This window comes from Lycorma delicatula, chromosome 4, assembly GCF_047948215.1.
Source record: "Lycorma delicatula isolate Av1 chromosome 4, ASM4794821v1, whole genome shotgun sequence".
In the NCBI taxonomy this organism is placed as follows: domain Eukaryota; kingdom Metazoa; phylum Arthropoda; class Insecta; order Hemiptera; family Fulgoridae; genus Lycorma; species Lycorma delicatula.
The window spans coordinates 34,944,682-34,970,127 of record NC_134458.1 but is presented as its reverse complement, the minus strand read 5'-3'; the positions used below and the strand labels follow the sequence as shown (position 1 = coordinate 34,970,127).

The 25,446-nt window shown below is 28.4% G+C and overlaps 1 protein-coding gene across 1 annotated transcript in view; it reads left to right on the top strand.

Moving 5' to 3' along the window:
• The window catches only part of LOC142323263 (cyclin-dependent kinase 18-like), a 147,439-nt gene that overhangs the window by 117,639 nt on the left and 4,354 nt on the right, over positions 1 to 25,446 (top strand). The window contains exons 4-11 of the mRNA XM_075362668.1: positions 1,449 to 1,558; positions 5,923 to 6,105; positions 9,737 to 9,887; positions 12,065 to 12,186; positions 16,558 to 16,668; positions 19,057 to 19,190; positions 22,155 to 22,386; positions 23,853 to 23,943. Of these exons, the coding sequence (XP_075218783.1) occupies positions 1,449 to 1,558; positions 5,923 to 6,105; positions 9,737 to 9,887; positions 12,065 to 12,186; positions 16,558 to 16,668; positions 19,057 to 19,190; positions 22,155 to 22,386; positions 23,853 to 23,943 (1,134 nt within the window). The remainder of the gene's footprint in view (positions 1 to 1,448; positions 1,559 to 5,922; positions 6,106 to 9,736; positions 9,888 to 12,064; positions 12,187 to 16,557; positions 16,669 to 19,056; positions 19,191 to 22,154; positions 22,387 to 23,852; positions 23,944 to 25,446) is intronic.

Below are 25,446 nucleotides of genomic sequence, written 5' to 3'. Positions count from 1 at the left end.
GAAACGTTCATGAATATTTAAATTATTAATTTAATTAATTCTTTGTTCATCATAGATTACGAATATTTGTCATTATACATGATTGAAATATAATTAATAACTATTTAAAAGCAGGTTTATATTGAGAATATTTTTTAAAACGTTTGTATGGATGTTAGCATTGCACGGTAAAGAATTATGAGTAGTAGAAAGATAGAAAGGCATTATATTAAAATAGAGGCTTTTAAATGATATGTTATAAAAAAATGTTATCTGAAATGAAAAGGTTTAAGATAAATTCGATATGAAGAAGACTGTGAAACATTTTTTTTCTTTTCTAAAAAGTTAGGTTGATAGGTTGGTTTAAACACATTCAGGAGTCGTTAATTTAATAGAAAGAGGCCCTGAAAAATATAACTGTGTGGTATACGTAGTTAGAATACTTAAAGAAAATAATGTCAACATAGGATTTAATAAATTACATCCTATGTCGATAAGATGTAAGGATGTTTCCTATGTTGATAGGATGTCTAAGTGGAAAGGAATAGCCAGGAAAGTGCATCGCACTAGTCAAGCAACTGATGATTTTTTATTTTCCCAACGTGGTTTTACCATGATAAATCATAGAATCATACAATCTAATTTTTACATTTTATCTTATATGTACTAGTAGATATTATTATGTGTATATATATTTGAGTATAAAATTTTATATTTAGAAAATTACCAAAAGAATTTTTATTTTACTGCATTCATTTTTTAAATAAAAGTTGTGAATCTTTAAAATTCTTCTAATAGTTACATACATAAATGGGAAATGGGATTATTCCTTTTTAACTTCGTGCCAATGTTTTGAAACTGAAATTAACTATCTAATTCAGCTGTAAAATTAGTTCCCAAAAAATTTCCTGGAAGAACTATTTTTAAACAAGTTTGATAATGTTATTTTTTTAAACTGGTCAGTAGATGCTTGTATTGTTTAAGTAGAAAGCCATGTGAAAAGATAACATTTTACTATGTGGTTGTTTGTATTTTATTTTATGTGGTTATTTATATATTATGAAGATTACGATTCCTTATAGTTTAATTAACCAAATTTTTTCCACTTCTGAATTCAGGAGAAGAGGTAGACAAGAAGGGAAAAATAAAAAGTAATATTAAAAATTCTCTGCATCGCAAACAAAAAGTATTGCCGGAAACTTCAGGATTTTTTGAGTTTGTACTTTTCAGAAGGGTATTGATTTCTTACATCAGAATTAGGTATGTGTTACTTGAAAGGGATATAAACCTTAGTGTTGATAATAGAGAGTTGTTCATTCATTTCCATTTATATGTAAATTAGACAAATATATAGTTACTCCAACACCCTGATATCCAGCTACTGATAATGATTATTTACGTATACATATTTTTTGTGAATGGTTAACTTTTAGCAGAATTTATTTAATTATATTCGTGCATTTTTTCAGGTGTTGTTCCTGAGAATCCTAGAATAGGCTCTGACGGTGAATCTGAAGATGTCTCTGATGATATTGCATCTCCTGTTAAGTTAAGGCCTAAAAATAGACGACTTAGTGAGGTAATTTGTTTGCTTATGGTTGTACGTGTATACTTGCATGAATTGACATTACATCATGTTTTGATATTTCAGATTTGTGGTAGTAATTTAGTGATAGACCTGATTTGTAATGCTTTATTTATTTTCTTATCATTGTTTATATTTATTTTGTTCTGGTATAATAAATATAAGGAATTCATTTTAATTTATTTATGTATTATGACAATGAATTAGGCCAAGGAAACTGGCTATGTACACAAAAAATCTAACAAAATTAGGAATATGTTTTTTATTCTTAATTTGCTTTTTTATTTATAAGATTTTATGGTGATAAATATTTACTATAATTATTTTTTTCATCGTTAAATGATCATTCATAGCTTTTAAGTTTGTTGTTAGTATACACTAATTTGTGTATTCTTTATTATGTTGACTTTTATTATCAGTTATTACTTTGCATCTACTGATTGGGATGATATTTAATAATTGAGTCATACCCATTCCAGTACTGCTGTGTTAATTTAAAATGCATCAAGTTGGTCATTTAATTTTTGTCCTAAATGTTATATTTTTATTAATGTAATACACAAAAAAATTTTATATCATTTAGCGTTATTATAAGGGAACATTCCATTTTGATGATGTGACACTTTTTTTTCTTGTCAGTAACTGCTTTTGTAACTAATAATTATTAATAATTTCATTTTAAAAGACGTTTTTGAATAGTAGAAGAATTAGATTACAGCTGATATACAGAGGGTGTGGACTCCTGTTAGTCAAAAATTAGTCACTACCTGCTACACTTTCATGCTGTTAAATAATCAACTGCTTGATAATTGCAATTCAGTGGAAAGAAAAATTCTGAATATAGTAGGTCCATTTTGTAGTTGATTAATCAGGTTTTTAACAATACAATGGTGTTTTTCTCTCTTCTCTTCCCCTCCCATTTAGATCACATTCATTTCAAAGAAACTACTTCAACCCACAGTCGGTTTTTCTGTAATAAATTATTTATTTTCTTGTATATTAATCTATATTTTAATTTGTACGATTGTCTTTTTTGTTAAAGTTGATTATTTTGTAAAGAATTAAAGATTTATTATAAACTACGTGCATTACCAAGGTGAACCTAAAAATGTATTTTTTTTTTAATATATCATTATGATTCTTATAAATTTGTTTGAATAAAAATAGAATGTTATGAAGTATTAAATCGAGTGCAGTTTGTAATTTTATTACACCTGAAATTATTTTTTAGTTTTATCATGACAATATTAAGTGCATTTGAATAAAGAATTGTAGGTAATTGTAGATTATAGAATTGTAAATGTATTTTAGTATAACAAAATGTTTAAAATTCTCTATTAAAATTACATCTGTTTTAAATAAAAATTATTTTAAAATTAAAATAAATTTAATAATAGCATATCTTTTTGCCTTTTTCACTTATCATAAACACTTCTTAATACTTTCTCAGCAATCATCACCTCTCAGATCTTTATAATGAAAAAAAAAAAAAATACAATTACCAATTAAATGTAAACTTATAAGTTGAAATGGTGATCGGTGTGAAAGCACTCGTGATTGCATATGATAATGTAAAAAGAAAGAAGCCGTAGGCCAAGTTATTAAAAGCAGTTTTAATTTATACTGTTAATTTGATATGTTAATACGTATGCTATAGGATACATTTCAGTTATTATTTATTTATCTAAAATTAATTATACTGAAGTATTTACATAATTACTAATGTATTGTATAAATATTGATAATGTGTATTGTTAGGTTTGATAAAAATAGAAATAAATTATCTGTAGTTAAAATAAAAATTAATAAAAAAAAAAAATAGATAATAGACTTTTTCAAAGGGGCATGTTTTTTTTCTTTATATTCAAAATTAAAATTGGCCGATTCATTTATATGATATTTATTGAAAAAATTGAACTGTATGGCCTTATTGTTAATAAAAGCAGATTTGATAAATCTTGTCATGTGAAGAAAAAGAAAATCGGAAAGAAATATAATCAGTAAATTCGTATTTTGTATGGACTTTTATCAGTAAGGTGGGCTTGTTTTAAAGTTATGTGAAAACAATTGATAATGGTATTTCATTTTTGTTTTGTTATCTATGTTTGACTAGTGATAATATTTGACTCCATAGCTATCGCTTTTTTGTTTGGTTGAAATTTTGCCAGAATTGTCATGACATTTGACTCTGTGATAAAAAATTTATATTTTATATGATATTCCTAAAATAGAATGAAAAAATAAAATAATTAACTAAAAATATCAGTTGCTAATTTTCTTTCTTTTGAAATAAACACTTGTAGAAATATGTTCATATGTTTGGAACAAATTTTTTGAATTTTTTCAGCTGAAGAAACTTTAGATTTAATATCAGAGGTATTTTATTGCGAATTGCATTAATGACAGGTGATAAGTTTAAATCTGTTATTATGTAAACTGTGATAAGAAAGCGATCAGCTCATAGGTTTGTAAAATAACTGTCTGTAAATAATATGTAATCCATTTTTGTAAATTATGGTGTTGTGTATTTTTAATTGATTATTGTTGCAATTCTTGTTGATTATTCTCTGTATATTTTAAAATAAAACAAAATAGTTCTTTAAGGTATGTCGGTCTTTGTCATATTCCAATTTCTGCAGAAGTAAACATTATAGTGGGATTAATAATTTCACTGAACTTAGTTTTACTATCTATTTCTTGAAATAGTGTCTTTCATTCTCTAAGATTTCCTGAATCTATATTCATCCTGTTTTGAAAGTGATTTTTAAATGTGAGGATTGAATTTATTAATTTTAAGGTCACCACCTGAAGGTAATTTTATCTGAAAGTTGAAAATTTACCATTTAAAAGTTGCTAAAATAATTAAATAGCTTTAAGATTTAAAAAGAGCTTGAGCCATTTAAAAATAAGAACTGTGCTACTGAATGTGTAAATTTATTTACTTTCTTTTTTTTATTATATTAAAATTACAAAAACAATCACTTTGCTTCTTACTTTGCCCACAGCTTAATTGTATTGTTTTTCATGTATATTTCATAGAATAATTTGATTTTACTGTACTTTGATAGTCGCTTAAATTTTATTTTTGTTAGGTCCTCCATCTAATCCCATTCAAACTAACAGCTCGCCTCCTTAATAACATGTTGAACAACAAAATGTTTTGAGTTATGGGATCTGATATAAGCTCACCTAGTAAACTAAAGAACGGCCTGCCACAAGGGTCGGTACTTGTGCCTCTCCTTTTCAGCCTCTACATTGCCGACATCCCAGAGACAAGATCTAAAAATCACGGCTACACCGATGATTGGGTGCTAACAACAAAATGTAGATCATTTGAAGAGTCGGAGGAGGTCCTGATGGCTGACCTGGAGAAACTGGGAAGGTACTTCTGGAGATGGCGCCTCCAACCAAAAGCTAGTAAAACAGAGGTGTCATGCTTCCATCTGAGTAACAAGTTTGCTAATAGGGAGCTTAAAATTTGAGAATATATGGCTCTTTCACAATACGACACCAAAATACCTAGGCATGACATTTGATAGAACGCTTTCATTTAAGGAGCACCTACTGAAAACTGCAGAGAAATTGAAAGTGAGAAACAACATTATACATAAGCTCTGCAGAACAATGTGGGGAGCATCGGCTTCCACTATGCGCACATAGGCTCTGAACCACATCTCGGCTGCTGAATATTGTGCGCCAGTGTGGCTTAACAGCCCTTGTGTTCATAGAATTGATGCTCAACTTAATAACACTATGAGAATGATTGCTGGGGTTATCAGGTCTGCTCCTGGTATTGATCCACATACCACCCCCAAACCTGTGCCGTATGAATGCTCTTGTAAGAGAGTACAAGACGATTATAGACAATTGAAACCTACCAATACATGAGGACATTGAGGATGCCAATCGTGGTCACCTTCGATCTAGAAAGCCACCTATCAAGACAGCAATTGCTGCCGCAGAGAAAGGATTTAACCTTACTGACGCCTGGCATCGAGAATGGACCACAAAGCAGAATAACCAAATCCCATGTATTACTCAAAAGCCGCCAGGTTTTGACTTGCCATGTAAGACATGGTCAACGCTAAACAGAATACGAACTCAGCATGGTAGGTGCGCCTATTTTCTGTATAAATGGGGTAAAACACCGACACCCCTTTGTGAGTGTGGTGAAAATCAAACTGTTAAACACTTCACAGAAGTTTGCCCTAGGACAGCTTATGATATGAAGGGAACCCTGAAGATTTCTTGCTCAATAGTAATCAGTAGCTTAATATTAATTTGTTAAATGTTTGTTTGTAATTGGTGTTTTGGTGCTATACACTAAATAAATAAATTTTATTTTTTTATTTCAACAGCAAGATATCAATAAAAGACTGTCATTACCTGCTGATTTGCATCTGCCAGAGTCATTTGTAGCTAAGCAAAATGTCAGCCCGATGGTTGATGGACCTCTTAGTAGATCATCCAGACGACAGTCATTATCTGAAATTGGGTTTGGTAAAATGGAAACATATACTAAACTCAATAAGTTGGGTCAGGTAAGAACTTCAGTTTTTTTTTTTTAATTGTTCACAATAATTCATCTAAATTCTTGCTTATAAACCAAGATTTCAAAACTAAAAATATGTTATAAAATCAAAGTTCAGTTTATATAACTTAAACTGAAACATTCTGATTTTTCTGCTAACTTATTAGAATAGAAATTATTGTTTTAATGTGGAAATAATATATTGTATAAAGAAGAATAAAAGAAAAAAATAATTTTGAAGTGTATTTTTATATAATAATAATAATTATTATTATTCTTATTATGTACATCTAAAAATAATATGTTTGTTTATTAATGACTTATTGTAATTTCAACAATCTTGCGATTATCTCTCACTTATTTCAACACATGCAGATGAAAATTAATAGCACATGTATTAAGTGAATGCCCAGATGGTTCTTCATGTTCATATTTGACTATATGGTTCTACAATGAGATAAAAATGAATTTGTTATAGCATAAAATATCTCAAATAAGAGATTTTTTTTTCAAATACCTAAAATTTTCTGCCGGTGATGTTCAAAGTTTTCATAGACAATATATCTTGGTCTTGATTCATTATGTTTTGTATTTTTTCCAAATTCACAAATTTGTACACAAATGAAATAAAGGATTATATTTCATACAAAGCTTAGTGTTAGCAGTATTAAATAAATAAATTACAATGAAATATAATATTAAATGAATGACTAAAATTAAAATTCAACAACAGTCCTTATTGAAGTAAATAATAAATATATTACCAGTATAATCATTACGATAATTTTAAATCACTTCTACAGCAGATTGTATTGTAATCGTTTAACTTGCAATTCAAAATTGTGATTGTATAATTTATAGTATTTTAATGAATATGCTGTGCACACCATCAAAAGCAACGTGATATAGGTGAGTGTCATAATTTTATGCTATCTCTGATAATTAAAACACATGTATAAAATAATTTCATTAATCATCTGTTCTCTGCTGATGTATTTAATATTAAGAAATAATTGACCTCCAAATCAGAAAAAGTAAATTATTTATTTACCAAATATTTATCTAAAATTCTTGACAAATTAAATCAGAAGAAGAATTGCTAATGTTAATGCATCAAAATTTATGGCATCTTTAAAATCTTGTTATTGAACAATTGTTATTAATGAAACAAGTTTGCTAGAAGATTCAATTTTCTTTATCTGTTTCATTGTTATTGACAAGATTTAAATTTTATTACCTTAATTTGCAGTAATTACTTATCTGATGGTGATGTAATCTGTTTCAGATAAATGTTGGGTAAGTAAACCATTTGCACTTTTTATTTTGGTGATTCATTATTTCTTTTATATATATATATATATATATATATACAGAGTGATTCAGATTGCATGGCAGTCTCTTGGGAGATGATTCTATAGCCAAAAATAAGAAAAAAGGTTCACATAAACATAGTTCAGAAAACTTTGTTTGTTAGTGAATTTCGGCTCATGAAATATTTAGCTGCCTCTGTGAAATCAAACCGTACTAAAATTCTTCGAATTCAAATCAAGCGGTAAATTTGGTAATTTCTTATGATTTTTTATCTAAAAAAGCGATTAAAAGTAGTCCCAGATCTCTGTCACTTAGTTTTTAAGAAAAATGGGGTAAAACACAAAAAGGGTTTGTCTGAAAATACGTTCTTTTGGTTTGGAATAAAATAGCTTTGTTAATTTACCAATAAAACAAATAAACATTTCTAGTTAACTTTTTAAAGAATTTAATTCTGAGAAAATTTATATAAATAATATCTGTTGAAATGAAACACAAATTTGAGAAGTACAATTTTAGTAAAAAACAAAACACAGAACTGAATTGGAAAAGTGATATGATTGTTCTAAAACAGAACAATTTTTGTCAGTGTTTGAACAACATAGTGTAAATGAAAGCAAATAGAAAATTTATCAATAACAGAAAAAAATTAATAAAAATTAATTTTTCACAAAAAATTGCTGCACCGAAGTGGTAGATTATGTCAAAAAAATTATTTTTTTAGCCATTTATTGTCTAGATATTAATAATTGCTTTCAATTGTGAAAAATAAGTTGGTAAATTCATACGTATAATAATGTGTTTTTTGTATTTAGCACTTGCATTTAACAATTTTCTAGATAGGCTTATTGTTGATACCAAGTACCTTAGCACTCCATTTAGAGGCAAGTAAATGTAATTTTTCTTAAAACTTGAAAACATATTTTGCATACAGCTAAAACAAAATACATAAGAATGGTACGTACATATCATGGGTATTATTTATGCAAACAAAAATGGAACTATATGTATATATTTCTATTAAAGAATATAATTATTGTTACCTTTTTTTTTTTTTTAGTTACAATTGTTAAAATATTAATTCTTGGTTTGTAACTCAGTATGTAATAATTATGTCCTGAATTGTTATTATTTATAAAAGAATGAAATATTTGTTTGATTCTTATTGTTTTTTGTATTATTAAGTTCCTCATATAAAGTGCTTTCAAATTTCTCAGACTTGAATTTGTATTATGTGGTATATGATCTTCACGAGTAGCAAGGATTTATTTATTGAATTTAGTTATGTACTTTTGATGTAGTAGTACCATAACATGGTGCTTTCTCAGAAAGCATCACCCCGAAAAATAAAAGGGTAAAATGCTGACACCGAAAGGTATGGAGAATTAACCATTGTCTGTTCATTAAATGCACTAAAATAATTGGAGGTTATATTCTGAATAATTATTGTCCTGCACTTCTTTATAATAGAACAAGGAAATTCTGGAGGTTTAGTAAGCAGCAGTTGGATAAAACTTTAAATTATTGTAGCGATTATATGTGTTACATATATATCTATTTCTCACTTCAGAGTTGTGGCAACAGCAGCAAGCTCAATCCACTTCTTCAGACACAATTATACATTTGTCACTAGTGCCTCTTCCCTAAATCACTAGTGCTAAATATTTTATAAATTTTGATTCACTTAAGGACCTATTTCATTTTTATGGTTAATGTTTCTGTTATTTCTAACATTGAGTGTTTTATGAAATATGATTATACTCTTAAAAATTGTGGATAAAAAAAATACAAACAGGAGTAAATCAAGGTTTAAAGTATAGTCATAGAAAAAATAGTTTGTGATTTGCCAAAAAGTGAAGACTTGTTCATATTGCAGAGTGCAATCAAATAAAGTGTGTTGTTTGAAATTATAGGACCATATAGCAGGGTGAGTACATGAAAACAGACTTGAATGTGTATATTTTTATTACATGTGCTATTTTTTTTGTATTTGTACTGAAATGGGCTAGTTTTAATGCTCAACATAAAAAAAAGCTAAGTAAGGGATTTATTATATTTTTACATTTTTTTCCAATAATAGAATGTTATTACTTTCTGTTAACATTTGTTTGCTAAATAAAATATTCTGAATTTAAAAAAAAAATAAATCTAGGCTCTAGAATTTAAGGCAATCCCCTGCTTTTCTGTTTAAAAAAAAAATTAAAAACCACGGTATGTGGGGGATTTAATGTAGGTATAAAATACATTACACGGTCATTTAAATGTGTTGGTTTTACTTAATTCATAATTTTTTATATGCAGTTTGAATAAGTGTATTGTTTCCTGTTTTTCAGGGGACATACGCCACAGTATTTAAAGGAAAATCCCGTTTGACCGATAATTTGGTAGCACTGAAAGAAATTCGCTTAGAGCATGAAGAAGGTGCTCCTTGTACAGCTATTAGAGAAGTGTCACTTCTTAAAGAACTTAGGCACGCTAATATTGGTAATTTATTTTTACTTTTATTTTTAATTAAAATGTGTATTATTAATTAGTTTGTTTTTTATATCTACAAAATCCCTTTTGGGACCATAGTCCGATTTATTATGTTGTAATTACTATAATTCAGTTACTGTTTGTTCGTAATCTGTTTGTTTCATCAATATTCTAGTAACTGAGATGTTTATTATACCAAATCATTTGGAAAATTATGTAGATTACAACCTTTATGACAAGTTTTGCCATCGTAGGTATTAGTAAACATTTGGGTATTATTAATGGTTAATTAATATTGTATATGTCTATATATTTGAACATGTTTTACATACATTGGTATTGCTTTAATATTGAGTAACCTTCACTAATGTAATATTATTTTGTTAACATTTTTTGTTTTTAGGTCCATTTTATCTTGATGCTTTTATTAAAACATTTTTTTATTGATATGATTTTGTAATTAACCTTTACATTAATAATTTGACTTAAAAATTTAATCTATAGAAACGGTTGGGTGAAATTTTAACAATTTACATATTATTTTTACCTATATAATTTGAACTTTTTTTTCTTAATTTACCATTTATATTTAAAATATTACAAAAAGTATATATTATTTTAAACAAAAAGTGCATTTTTTCACTAGAGATTAAGAAGCATGTAATATAATTTGTACCTGTGTGTATATATATATATATATGTTTGCTTAGTGATGTAACATTGTTATAATTTCAAAAGGGTCAATTGTTTTATTAATTATTATTTTTTTACTGTTAAAATGCTTACATGAAATAATGACTAAATAATTAATTGTACATTATATACTGCAGCTAGTGATATAAATTAATTCATTATTTGATAACATTTTGTTATCCACTTGCATTGTTATCAACTCACTTAACCTACTTACAACCCCATGTGTTTATTCATGTGTAACTAAATGTGTATGTTACTTAATTTTGTAATACTATTGTTTCTTTATATGTACACACGATGTAACATCTATCTGAACTTGATAAGCTTTGAAACAATTTAAAGTGATTTCAATATGGTTTTCACTGATAGATTAGATATAGATAATGTATTTAAGAAGATTTTTGATTATGTATCCCTCACTTCACAGAAATGACTTTACTATGAATAAACAGTACAGTAAGTATTGAGCAAATTACCACATTTTGCTCAAAATTCTGCAGAAATATATAGTTTGAAATTAATTGGAATAATCTCTTGAAAAGCTCACTTAAATTATCACATATGTAAGTTCAAAAATTTATTTAGGAAGGCTATTAAATTTGCTGCTTTTTTCAGTCATATCACTTATTCTTGCTTATCTCTTGACTTCTCAACATAAATATATTTCATTCACAACAACTTCGTTCCTGTAAACATGTTTGTATATTTTACTTTTCTGTCCATACTAATGAAAAAAAAAATACTTTTAAGTAATTTTATGTATCGGTGATACTGATAACATGCATGAGGAATGTTGATAAATTGTAAGTTTTTCATTGCCTGTACTTGCAGTGTATTCAAGAATCCTATGTCAGTTATTAACAAATGATATCAGTATCCTTATTGGTTTGTTTTTGGAAAACATACCAATATATTTTCAATAATAATGATAATGGACCTAGAAACAGGATAAGTTTCTTAATCAAATGTTGCTACTTTACATCGAGTAAAGTAGTACAGATAATTATTCTTCCTCTAATTAAAAATGAAAAAAAGGTTTACAAGCTAGGAGAGATGTGTATGCATGCCACAAAGCTCAAGAGTCTTTGTTAACTGTCAAATTGTAAATTTTCTGTGTATAAATTGTGAATATCTGTACAAAAAATGTATCCATTTGCATTAGAATTTAGAAATGTCAGAACATTCATATGACCAAAGGTGGATAAAAAAATGCTGGTGTTTATCTCTTAATTTATAAATCTGAACGTGTGTCTGTTTACACCAGCGTTTGTTGCCGTAAACTCAAGAACAGGTGAGCACATCTGAATGATTCCTTTTTCAATGTGATATTGAAATCTGAAGATGTTTTTAAGCATTAATTTATCTAGATAATTCCATTATTGGATGAGCAGTAAAACTCTGTGGTTGCTAAAAATGAATGGGAGGCCATTTTAATTGTTAGCTGCTCCAATTACCAAATTTAATGCATTATGTTGCTTTTATTGTTACAGTTACTTTACATGATATAGTTCATACTGAAAAATCATTGACTCTTGTATTTGAGTATCTAGACAGGGATTTAAAGCAGTATATGGATGACTGTGGGAACATCCTGAGTATGAATAATGTTAAGGTAACAAGATATTTCAATCATTTTAATTAGTTTAATCCATACTTATACATAAATGCTGTTCTTCACATTTAACATTATTCTTTTAAATGATACTGAAAAAATTTATATGAATGAGTCTCTTGTATTGAAAACTACATCTGTTATTTTCAATAAAATGATAGCTTTGATTATAGTTGAAGGTGTTTAAATGTGTTTTTTCAATTTTTTTTTTATGAAGAATATTTTTTACAATTACTGATTGTATTTTTAACAATACGGTCAACTGAATTTTCTTACAATGAACTGATGGCTTCTGAAATACATTTTCAAGCAATATTTTGAAATAAAAGAATATGAAGTAAATATTAAATTTTGTCAAGATCAGTGAGGTTAAACAATGCTGGGCACAGAGTTTCCTATTTTTACATGGATTTGAATACTAGATCGTGGATACCGGTGTTCTTTGGTGGTTGGGTTTCAATTAACCACACATCTCAGGTACGGTCGAACTGAGAATGTACAAGACTACACTTCATTTACACTCATACATATCATCCTCATTCATCCTCTGAAGAATTATCTAAACGGTAGTTACCGGAGGCTAAACAGGAAAAAGAAAGGGCACAGAGTTTCCACTTAACTGTTCATACTGTTGGCATATGTTAGTTTTAAAAGTAAAGATATTAATGTATCCATGTGTTTGTCAGAATTTTTTGAATTGTGGATCTTCAAAAAATGATATGACCAATATTTGATGAAAAATCTTCATTCTCTTTGATGTAATTTTAACTGGACTGTTGGCTTGATTAGCCACTAAAATTGTTACCGGTCTGTTCAAAAGAACCCCTTATTACTTTATATAATAAAGGGTTCGCTATGCTTGGGTGTGTACTCTCTTTCAGGTTAGTTTGTTACTAAAATGTACAATTTTTTTATTTATTTTAACTGAGCTAAAATATTGTCAGTTAAGAGTGTGTGCGTGCGCGCGTGCGAGATAGAGAGAGAGAGAGAGAGAGCATGCACACATACACACGTGGTTTGATAACAAAATACATAGAATTTTTTAATTTTCCAGGCTGTACAGTTGTCATAATGTTTTTTTTGTTGTGTAGGTACACTTGTCCCTAACATACGTTTACATTCCATATTGGATGCTTAGTTTGTTGTTGGCTGTTGAAAAGGTTATATGTGTTTTGGTATGGTCAGTGATTTTTAACTTAGGAAAAATGTAACAAAGAATCTACATTAAATCTTACTTTAAGAATGAATAAAGTGCAGCACTGCATTGGAAATTATGAATGTTGCTTTTGGTGACTCTTCTAGGAATATGACAAGCATTTACACGTGGTACAAATGTTTCCAAGAGGGCCATGAAGACTTTGAAGATGATAAGTGTCCTGGACATCCCAGCACATGAACAGCCGATGACAACATTGTTTATGGATAATTGCTGAATCAGTATCAGAGAGATTGCTGATGATTTTGACATATTATTTGGCTCATGCAAAGCAATTTTTTTAGATTTTTTGGACATGAAATGTATGGCAGCAAAATTTGTTCCAAAATTGTTGAATTTCAGTCAAAAAGAGTGCTGAACGAACATTGCTTAGAAGTTGTTTAATGAAGCGAATGACAATTCAGAACTGCTCAAACAGGTCATAACTGGTGATGAAACATGGTTGTATGGGTATGACGTCGAAACTAAGGCTAAATTGTCCCAATGGAAGCTTCCTGATGGGCCAAGACCAAACAAAGCTTGTCAAGTTTGATTGAGTGTGAAGATTCTGATCACTATGTACTTTGATTGATTTCAATGGCTTGGTGTATAATGAGTTCTTACCACCAGATCGTACGGCCAATAAGGAGTACTACCTGGAAGTTCTGCGCCGTTTTTGTGAAGTAATCTGAAGAAAATACCCTGATTTGTGGTAAAACAATTCATAGCAGTTGCACCATGATATTGCACCTGCTTACACTTTACTTCTTGTTCGTGAAGTTTTGGTGAAAAATAATACTGTTATGCCTCAGCCTTATATTCGCTGGACATGGTCCTCTATGACGTCTTATTCCCCAAGCTGAAAAGAACCATGAAAGGATGACGTTTTGCAAACAGTGAAGAGATAAAAACAGATGGATCGCTGAAAGAGCTAAACCCCATACCAAATATTGCATTCCAGAGGTGCTTTGAAGATTGGAAAAAGTGCTGATACAAATGTATTATTTCTGAAGGGGAGTACTTTGAAGGTGACAAAATCAGTTTTGATGAATAAATAAAGACTTTTTAAAAAAAATAAATTCCATGTATTTTTTAAAACCTCATATATATATGTTAGTCATCTTCATTTCCTGCGTAGTTGTTTAACCCTTTGAATGTCAAGGTATTGATCTGTCGTTACCCCTTGATACCACTAAATGTGTCAACAATATGATCCATCGGTATTCTATTTAGTTATCTATAGTTTATGAAGTTCATCCCTTGATGGTTTTGCTATATTATTTTCTGAAAGCATATATATAAATGTACATATAGACATCAAGTTTCTTCCAATTGTCAAAAATTAAGTGGAAATATCTAATATTGTAAATCATGTTTCTGTAGTGCCACAAATGTTGTCGTATGTAACCTTGTTGGTTTTATTTCGTAGTTAGTTCTTTTGGGTTATATTATTATTTCTACATATATTTCTTGTTTTTCACTTTGTTTCTTTGAGTTTTGGTTTTTTACTGTGTAAAATGTCTGTAACATCGGGGACTAGTATTGAAGTCTAACCAATTGCAATATTTGTGAATATTTTGATAATGAGTGTAATTTGAGTGAAATAGAGAATAAATCAGGCAACGAGGCAATCAATATAATCGATGATGAACTGGAAGACACTGATTACTTAGAATTCATTGCTTCTGAACAGTTGCAGCCACTACCTCATGCATACCAAGAACTGCCAGGTCCAAAACACATACTACTCGTGGGATCTCCAGCAATTGAATATTTCAATTTATTTTTTCCCTATAACTTTGTTAGAACTCGTTGCTAAAGAAACGAATCACTCTGCAAAGCAGTTTATGAATAAACATGAGGAAGGTTTAGCAGCTCAATGGCTAGAAGCAAAGAATGTAGAGACGTTCGTTGTGGTGGACCAGAGTTGAGAAAATTACCAGAGAAGAAAAGCAAGATGCTGTGTGTGCACATTAGAAGTAAGAAAAAGATCAAGAACTGTCTGTACCAGGTGCAGTAAAGGATTATATAGGGGTGTTTTCGTAAACAAATGTTACGAAAACATTTCAAAAAACTAATATCTAGGCTATATATTATCAGGCTTCCAGAAGCCATCATTTTATAAATAGTGATCCAGTTTTCATAATTTTTGTTTTATTTTATCAAGAAATTAACGTAGATATTTACGTTTATTAGTGCATTTTTGTAATTTTTAGTGACTTTTTAGAATATGAAAAAAATAAACATTTTAGTAAATTTTATCATCCAAAACTAAAGTTTATGAAAAAAAGAAGAAAAAGTATAGTGTTATAATTTTTGCTAATAATCATATTCTGCAGGGTGTTTTTGTTACGTGTGAATTTTTTCATATTTTTAGATTGAATACTGCATGAGTTATTAATATTTTGAATACCATTACATAACACAGTTAAAACACTTGACATTTTTAGCACATCCCAGTCCAAAATGTTTGACGGTGAAAGGGTTAAGTAAATGCAGGTGTTATCAGAGCCTCCAATTATATTAGAATATAGTGTAATCAGCTGATTCTTCAAAATGGTTACAATGTTGCCAACAGTTGTTTTGAAAATAAAAACAATATATAAAAATATACTTTTTTTTTTTTTTGCTACTGTTGAAATATTCTAATTTGGTTTCCCCTACTTAGATTTGGGTAAAGTAAATTGAATCTTTTAATATGTTTTGAATTTTAAATTCTTCTTGAAGGTAAAATAGTACCTTAGTATTTAATATAATTCTTTTCTTTCAAGTCTTAGTTTCAAAAGAGATGCTAACAATGGCAGCATCTAACCAGGAAAACTGAGTGTGAAGTTATGAATAAGAGTTTATTTGTCCATAACTGTTCATAAAAAGCACTCTGTGGAATGTTTTAGATTTCTTAAGTAATGGATTGATCATTACAAATAATTTTAGGTGTGCTTGAGGTGTAAAAATAAGATTGAGGATTGAGTAAAATAATTTATTTTGTAATTATTATTTGTAAAATAAATAGAAATAAATAAAAAGGAAACGAGTGGAACTGCACATTTACATTTAACTTAAATACTTAAATTTCAGCAAAGAAAATGTTGTATTACTACCGATTTGTTTAGTATTGTTAATATGTTTTTTTTTCCAGTTTTATTATAGCTAATTTGTTTTTAATATTTTTGCAGCTGTTCCTTTTTCAACTTTTACGAGGACTGGCTTATTGTCATCGTAGAAGAATATTACATAGAGACTTAAAACCACAAAATTTACTTATAAATGATAAGGGTGAATTAAAGGTAATCATCATCATAAATACAATGAATCTCTCTCTCTCTACACACACACACACACACACACACACACACACACACACACACACACACACACACACACACACACACACACACACACACACACACACACACACACACACACACACACACACACACACACACACACACACACACACACACACACACACACACACACACACACTCACTCAATCACTTTTTTGTTATGTTAATATTCATATAATACAAAATACATATTTTATTGTATAAATCTTTGATAAAAAAAGCAGTAAAACAGTATGAAATGAAATAAAAAATACATTTGAATTATGTCAGTTACTAAAATTAATTATGTCCAACAACTTATAAATTTAAAATTGACATGAAATAAGTGAAATTTAATGTAGGTGTATCTTATAAAATTTTGCTATTTGTCAGGCCCAAGAAGCTGATGCATAGTTTAATTTAGTGTGAATAACTTTACAAATTTTGTGATATGATAACTAGTACATCTTGGGATACAAATTTCAATTAGTAAGCACCTTAAGATTAAAGCAATTGTCATTCTTTGATATTGATTACTGTTTATGGATTTACTACTATCATGGACTTTTTTGTTTCTAGTTTGTAATCAAATCTAAATTTCATCGCTTATGTCATTGTTTTTTTATTAGAATCTGGTGCTTTCTTTGAGTTTCTTAATGAGAAATAAGCTCATATGTTACTTAAGGAAATACTACTAATGAAATTTCCAGATATAATATAAAAAAGATTTCAATTAATTTACATCATTTTTTGATGTGAAAGAAAAAGCTTAAAAAAGATCTATTTAAAAATTTGGGCCACTGCATTAAACTTCGCTCAAATTTCTCGTATATACTGGAATACCCAATTCTGATAATTAATTTTTTTTTAAATTCAAAAACCTAGTTTCAGTATCCTAAATCAGTTTTTAGCATCACTTTATTAGCTGAGAGTTGAGCCTTAATTATTTGTGATTGGAGAACTGGGATGTTCTCATTCACTGCTTTATTACATTAATTCTGACAAATTTTGATTATTTCTTATCTTTTCACTTATAATTTTTCTTTTCAACGATGCAAGTCCTTTCAAATAACATTGTTTTAGTTTCATATTGACGTCATTAACTAGTTTTATGATAATTCAGTTGATTGCGAGTATTGAAATGAGTATCTCAACAGTTACAATATAGCCTTCAGTAGTTTAAATTGTACTTCATCTGTATAAACTTCTGAATCAGAAATTCAACTTTTCATTAACAACTTGACCAATGTAAATAACAAAACCCCCTACAGATTTTCATAACCACCAATTAATTACTGATAAATATTGCTTGAGGATCCAGTAGTAAATTTCTGATGGTTTCAATGACACAAGACATCCTTTTTGGTGTACTTTTGAGAAATTTATCATTGTTAATTCTGAAATAACTGTAAAACTTTTATAATTGTATTTAATTGGGAAAATGGTGGAAACTTAAGGTTTTAAAAGCGTATTTTTAATATGTTGATGTAGGGTCAGCTCTTATTAAATCAGATAAATGGAAATTAATTGACTTTGTGGATACTCATTGAAGATTACTTTATGTTTTATCATCAGTTTCAGTTTATCCAAAAATATGCTACATCATCAGTTTTTTTATGTGAGGCATTTTGATGATATTTTTTCAGTTACAATATTTTACAATATTGCCCGCCATGTTTCCCAGATTTGCCTAGATTTGATTTTATCCTTTTGGGGCCATTTAAAGGCTAGTGTTAATGTATCAAATCACCCACACCATGAACTGATGGTAAACACTCAGTAAGAAATTTGCTATATTAAAAACATTTTGTGTCAGGTGATTCTCATTATGATCACTGAAGCGCAAAAATGCATCACTGTACAGGGCGCTCACTTAGAACATCTTGTAAAAATATTGTAAATATATAAACTTTTGGAAATGTAAATACAGAATTTAATTTAGTTTATGTTTCTATTTTATTCATAAAATGTTATATGTCACAACTGTATTTCATCTGTAGTGGTTTGGTTTCTCACCCGGTATGGATGAAGCAAATATAAATAAATGAAATAAATTTATTTTGGGTTTTCAGAAAAAAGCACAACTTAGTTATGTCCTAAATTTCTGTTACAGAAGTAGTACATTGATTTTCCTTTAATTAAAAAAAAAATTATTGTTAAAAATATTGGTCATATATTGTATGAAATTTTTTACCAAAAGGTTGCGAACTGCATTCCTATTCCAACATAAGTCTCATCTTTAATCTTACCTCTACAACTATGACTTTTAACTAATGTCAAAAACCTTTTAATGTGGCAGTTTTTTTCTTGTTGCTTGTTTATTATTTATTTTGGTTTTTTATTTTTCAGCTAGCAGATTTTGGATTAGCTAGAGCAAAATCCGTCCCTACTAAAACTTACTCAAATGAAGTTGTTACATTATGGTATCGACCGCCTGATGTTCTCTTGGGATCAACCGAATACTCAACACAAATTGATATGTGGTAAAGTTGGAATATTTTTAATGCACATCATAGTATACTTTTCTTAAATTAAATAATTACTGATAATGTATATTTGGTATTGTTGCCTAATAATTGTATGATTCATATTCTTTCTTTGTGAATTTTTTTCTTACTAAAAAAATTATTTTTCTTCGTTATATTTCGAACTGATTGATCAAGCTTTGCAGGATATTTGTAATGAATTTCTTCTTAGGCTCAATTAAAACTTTAACATCTTAAAAGGTAGGGAAGAAAAAGATATTTGAGGCAGGAAAATACTATGTAAAATTGATGTTACTTAATCTGAGCTAAAGAAGCTTAATTTTTTACTGAATTACCTATGAGGAAAGCATTGCTTTTTAACAAAAAAAATAATAAACATCTCTTTGATGCACTTTACTATAATGTACTAAGCTAAATCCCTTTCTTTTTAAATTGTAAAACGTGTTGGGTTAAAAAAAAAAAATTAATTATTTGTTTACTTAGGTGTTTGGGTTCTATATCTTTGTTATTAATATCCTTCACAATTATACTTAATTCTCTGTTGAATAAATTACTTCCCTAAAAGGGAACTGTCAAGTAATTTTAATTTATCTTGTAGACCATAAAAATGATGAAAAACAATTTCAAACTTTTATTATTATAATTGTCCTATTTGAGATCTGTATGATAAAGACTGTTTAATATCTTTGGTCTGCTTTTTTTTAAGCATTAAAATTAACCCTTTGACCATTATGTTTAAATATATACAATTTTAAAAAGTTACGCCATGTGTTCTCATTTATTTACGATTTCATCTTTTCCTTTACTCGATATACTGATACATTTAACGTTACTGCCCTGATTAGTGCTTTTATCGGTTGTGAAGATTTAAGGTACTATTTTAACCTTTACAGTTTTCAGAATAATATGAAATATTGGAGGCTGGTGGTGTGTGGGTTGTCATCAATTTATTGTTTCTATAAAAATGATGAAAAAACCTTTTCTTTAGAAAAAATGTTTCACTGTATTTACAACACAATAGTCAGACCTGATACTAAATTAGAGATATATTTACATCTCTGACAGTTTTTTAAATATGTTAAGAAAGGATCAGATTATTATTTCCTGTTGTTGCCATCAAGTAGGATCTGAGTATTACAGATTATATAAATGAAATGTGGTGCTGGAGTAAGGCTCAAGCTTTGATCACATCATTAAATGCAGGTACTTGAGTTCAGCTCAAGTAAAGAGTCCAACATTCTTCTTTTTTTTTTAATGAAATCAGATTTGTATTATTTGTAAATTAAATTTTTCTGGCAAAAATATAGAAAGCTCAAAGCTTTTAGTTTAGAAGTTTTTTTTTTTTATAAACTCTGAACACTTTTGAATTATTATAAATTTCCAACAATAGAGAATATTAAAGTGATTAATGTCTGAGGTGTTTATGTTTAGAGTGATATTTCTTTAAGTTTCTAATTTTTCAACTGTATTCGTGCATATATGTATGAAAAATATTAGCTAATTGACAAGTTGCAAAGTCAATGTGGTAATATAATTAAAGAATGTAGTTGAAATTTCCAGTTATCAGGAAAGCTCTTGGTTATTATTAAGACAGTGTAACATAGTTACTATTATTCTTTAACTTATTTATGTTGGTGGATGTGGCTTATTTTGAATTTACATAGTCCTTTTGTTTCTCTGATGATTGTAGTTCATCAGTGTAATATGTATATCTACCTACTATATTGTAATTCTTTATGTATTGTAACCATTTTGATATAATGAAGTGTAAACTACCAAATTATTTAAACTATTTTTTGTTTTCTTGTTAAAAGATTTAAATTTTAAAAATACTTAATAAAATAATTTGATTAGCCTGTTTCAAAACATTTGGTTCATAAACTTGAATCGTTTATATAAAATGCTTTATGTATGGTTTATTTGTAATTATCTTATTTTTAAAACGCATCCATCACAATTAATTTTATCCCAAACAGATATTGCAAATCATCTATTAGAAAGTGAACTTTCCAATTTGGATTTAACTGGTGTAACAAATAAATGACTTAATATACATTTTTTTTCATTATTCTCTTGTTGTTTTTAAAGCCTTAAGATTTATTTTATTGCACAAAAAAGTGATTTTTATTAATTATTTTCATGAGTAAAAGTTTTAAGTGAGTTACTTATTGTAATAAGATTCCAATAATGTCCTTATTAATTTATGTATTTTATTAATGATTAATAAGACATTCCATCCCTCCCTTAAAAACCCAAAAAGTTTTCTTTAAACAATAGGGATTGTTTTTAATACTAAAGGAAGAAAAATTATTAGTTTAGTTTGAATATTAGTGTGATGAAATAATTCTTAGGTTTTTCTTTCTCGTTTCTTGGAATAGCAAGTGCAGTGGATACAGCAAAATTTTATTTTATTTACTTATTAAAAATATGAAATCGCGAGACCTTTCAGGAAAGTGAATGAATACTTTATAATTAATAACTATTTGATATAAAGCTTAGAGAATCAAAGATGAGACTTTTGATTCTATTTGTCTTTTACAATAGTCATGGACCACAAATTTTTTTTTCATTAACTTTAATTACAGTTAATGCATGTTTGAGACAACTTATTGATTCTTTATAAATGAACCAGATTTACTTCATATCTATGTGTATATACTTCAGATGTATAATTGTGTAGCTTGGTTATTTCTAATTTCAGTTTGTGGGTCCTATCATATAGTCTGCAAATGCATTAATGTTTTGTTGGACTTACCCAATCGATATGAAGACTTTTGTGTAAACATTAAAAAAAATTCAGAAATAAACATGTTGTAATGGTTTTTTGTTGGGGGCTTTAAAACAGAAAATGATAAAATTGTGGTAGAGAACATGGTCCTGTTTAATTTCAGATAGGATTTTTTCTTGTTGGTAAGTTCTTTTAGTATTGATTTCATAATAAATAATCTTTCATTTTTATAGGGGAGTTGGATGTATATTTTTTGAAATGGCATGTGGTAAACCATTATTTCCTGGATGTACGATCAGAGAAGAACTACAATTGATATTTAAAGGCCTGGGCTCTCCGCCACCTGACTGCTGGCCAGATCTCACTATTCCATATACTTTTCCTCATTATACAGCTGAACCACTCGTCTCACGTGCCCCTCGCCTTGATCCTGATGCCATTGATCTCTTAGGAAAATTTCTTTGTGTAAGTAAATCATACCGGTTTATAAAATTAAGTTTATTTTAGTAACTGATATTTGTGCTAAACAAGGATCCTATGCTTTTTTTAAAGGGAAGTATTCCCTTTGCCTTATCTTTATATTCTCTTTTCCTTAATATGAAATCTGTACTTCAGGTTTCAGATAACCTTGATTATTAGGTCTGATCATTAGACAGTTTAAAAATATTTTATTTTTTTTTTTATTTTCATATATCATTCATTATTTTTCCACGATATAAGAATTAATAACTACTGCCAGGAAAGTATTACCAACGTTGTTGTCAGCCTTTTGTGTGTATTTTTGTTGTGAGAACTCAACATATACTCACTGTGAAATGTTCTGAAGTCTTTCTGAGCAGTGTTTAAAAATTACAGTAAAGCACTCAGAAATAAGATTTTTTTCTGTAAGTTTTTGGAGTGCTAAAAGTAAACACAAACATTTTATATCGCATATCACAATAGACTTACTAAAGTTTGTTTTCAAAATTCCATTTACTGCTTTTGAGAAATTTAATTTCTTTTTTTAAGCTTAAAGAAATAATTTCTTTTCAATAATTTTGTTAAAGTTAACATAACTTTATACAATTTTTAAATGACAATGAAATACATTTAAAACTGTGTCAGAATCATTCAGACAATTTTTGAGAATTCAGCTTAGAAAATTTTCAAAATGCAACCAATTAGTGATTATCTGTGAGCAATTTTATTTACATTTGGTTTGACCATAATGAACCTAAACAAAAATCTTTTATTTAAAAGTTAACATTGTTTTCTGTTTTGCTATATATTTTTTTTAACTCTCAGAAGAAATTATTAAACAAATACATAACAGGAGCTGCATTTACAATGGAATTTCTTCAGTCAAGTTAGATAGAATGCTTGGGAAGTTTTCAGTGACGAAGGTAACATTATTGAGTGGCTAGAATGTGATAAAAATGACCAGGTGTTTGAGACATTGACTATTAGCAAGAGAATAATATTAGTGAAGCTATAGATCAGGAAATCAAAGATGAGAAAGACCCGCGTGCAATGCAATGTGCAACCTAGTGCTTCAGCAGGCAGTAGATCTATTCATCCACCTGAAAGGTCAGGTTCTTTTTGTGATATTATAGTGTTGCACAAACTTTGAAATTTTTTCTGAAAGAAAGTGTTAAGCATCCAAACAAAAAAACAAAGAATCGATTGTATCTTAATGTTAAATGGTACTAACCATATACCAGTTTGTTTAATAATTGAGTATATGATCATATTCTCTATTTTTTATTTTTTTAATATAAATAAAAAATGATTTGTAATCAAGACTGAAAATGGTCTAAGGATCAAAGACTTATTTTATTTATTTTTTTATATCTTAATAATGATTCTCTTTTATTCTACTTATTAATATTGATTTAGTATATTTGGAAAAATAGTTTATGTTATCATTACCAATATTAGTTTTTCTCTTTTAGTATGAAGCCAAAAGACGTATGTCAGCAGAAGATGCCATGAAACATGCTTACTTTAGGTCACTGGGTCCCGCTGTTCATAAGCTTCCTGATGGTAAGCGGTTTTTTCTACTATAAATTAAAAATTATTGTCTGATTTTTCATACATAATAATTAATTGCACATCTATCATTTAGAATAATTTTCAGTCAGCAGCCAGGTCTGTTTAGGTGTGAATGCTGTGTTTTGTTTTGTTTGAAATATTGAAATTATTTTGTGTTTATATTTTACATTAAAAAAATTATTGCTGTTTATCAATTAAGAATATGTAGTTTTTATTTAAAATATATAATACAAATTTTAATATTTAATATATATGAAATTAATAATATAAAATTTCTACTTATTACCGAAACAAATCAGGAAAAAAGTTAAGAAAAAAGAAAGTGTTACATTATAAAAAAGTAGAAAAATGTTAATTAATTGTAACTAAATCAGAGATATTGTGTGATGTACATGAAAAGTTCTCTTGCTGAGTTGAAGCAATATTTGTAACACATTGTTTCAGTACAGAAAATTGTACATTTATCCATTGCTTTATTCTATCTGTCCCAGCGTATCTTTGGGAGTAAAGCAAGTAAAGTAGCTGTGGGATCAGTCATAGTTGTTTTCTCTAATCATAATAATGTTCACTGTACAGCCAACCCCTGTTGTGAACAGAATGTAGGGTTGAATATCCTGCATTTCGGTGGGCTCGGCATGATATGCAACTGTATAAATGGCACAGTGAAGGAGGCAACAGGAAACTGCTCTACTCCTCATTTTCTTTATAAGTTTGGCATAGGATACGTGTTACTCATAAAAAGATTCTTTAAATTAAAACTAGGCCTATAGTTAATTTAAAAAGTTTATTAATGAAGCCTTTCTTCTTAGGCTTCTGCATTCAACAGCTTAAAAAAAAAACCAGAATGTAATTAATAATTTTTGTGAATTAGTCACACTATACTCATGTTTTTTGTGGTTGCATAAGAATTTGATAGAATTATGCAGATATTTAGTATCCCAGTATGTATTAGTTTTGACTGTTGATGTACTCAATGTGGAACCACACTTTATGAAAAATGTACTGTTAAAGTATGCTGCCTTGAATCAAGTTCTTAAACCAACAACAGCAGGAAACCACTTCAATGTAGTTGGCAAGAATTCATGGAAAATTTACATTTGCATGGTATATTTCAGCATTTTCTTTACAGCTGTATGGGCTGAACCTGAAGAAGCATTCTTTTGTTGGTTTAATCTTCTCCTAAGAGGTTTAAAGACATTTCATAACTATCGACTGAATTTTATGTATTATTCCTGATACTAAATAAAATTTTTCTCTGTTTTACACATTTCTTGCCCAAGACTGATTCATTCACAAAATTTTTAACTGACTACACTTCAACAGTACTATCAATTCTTGACTACACTTTTCAACAGTACTTTCTTATCAAACCTTTCAAATAATTTTCCGCTGGAGTGAATTTAAGAATTTATCATTTTTCAAATCTCCAGAAAAAAAAACAAACATTCTTTAACTGCTAACTGTACTGTAATATGCACAGTTATATGGACTAGG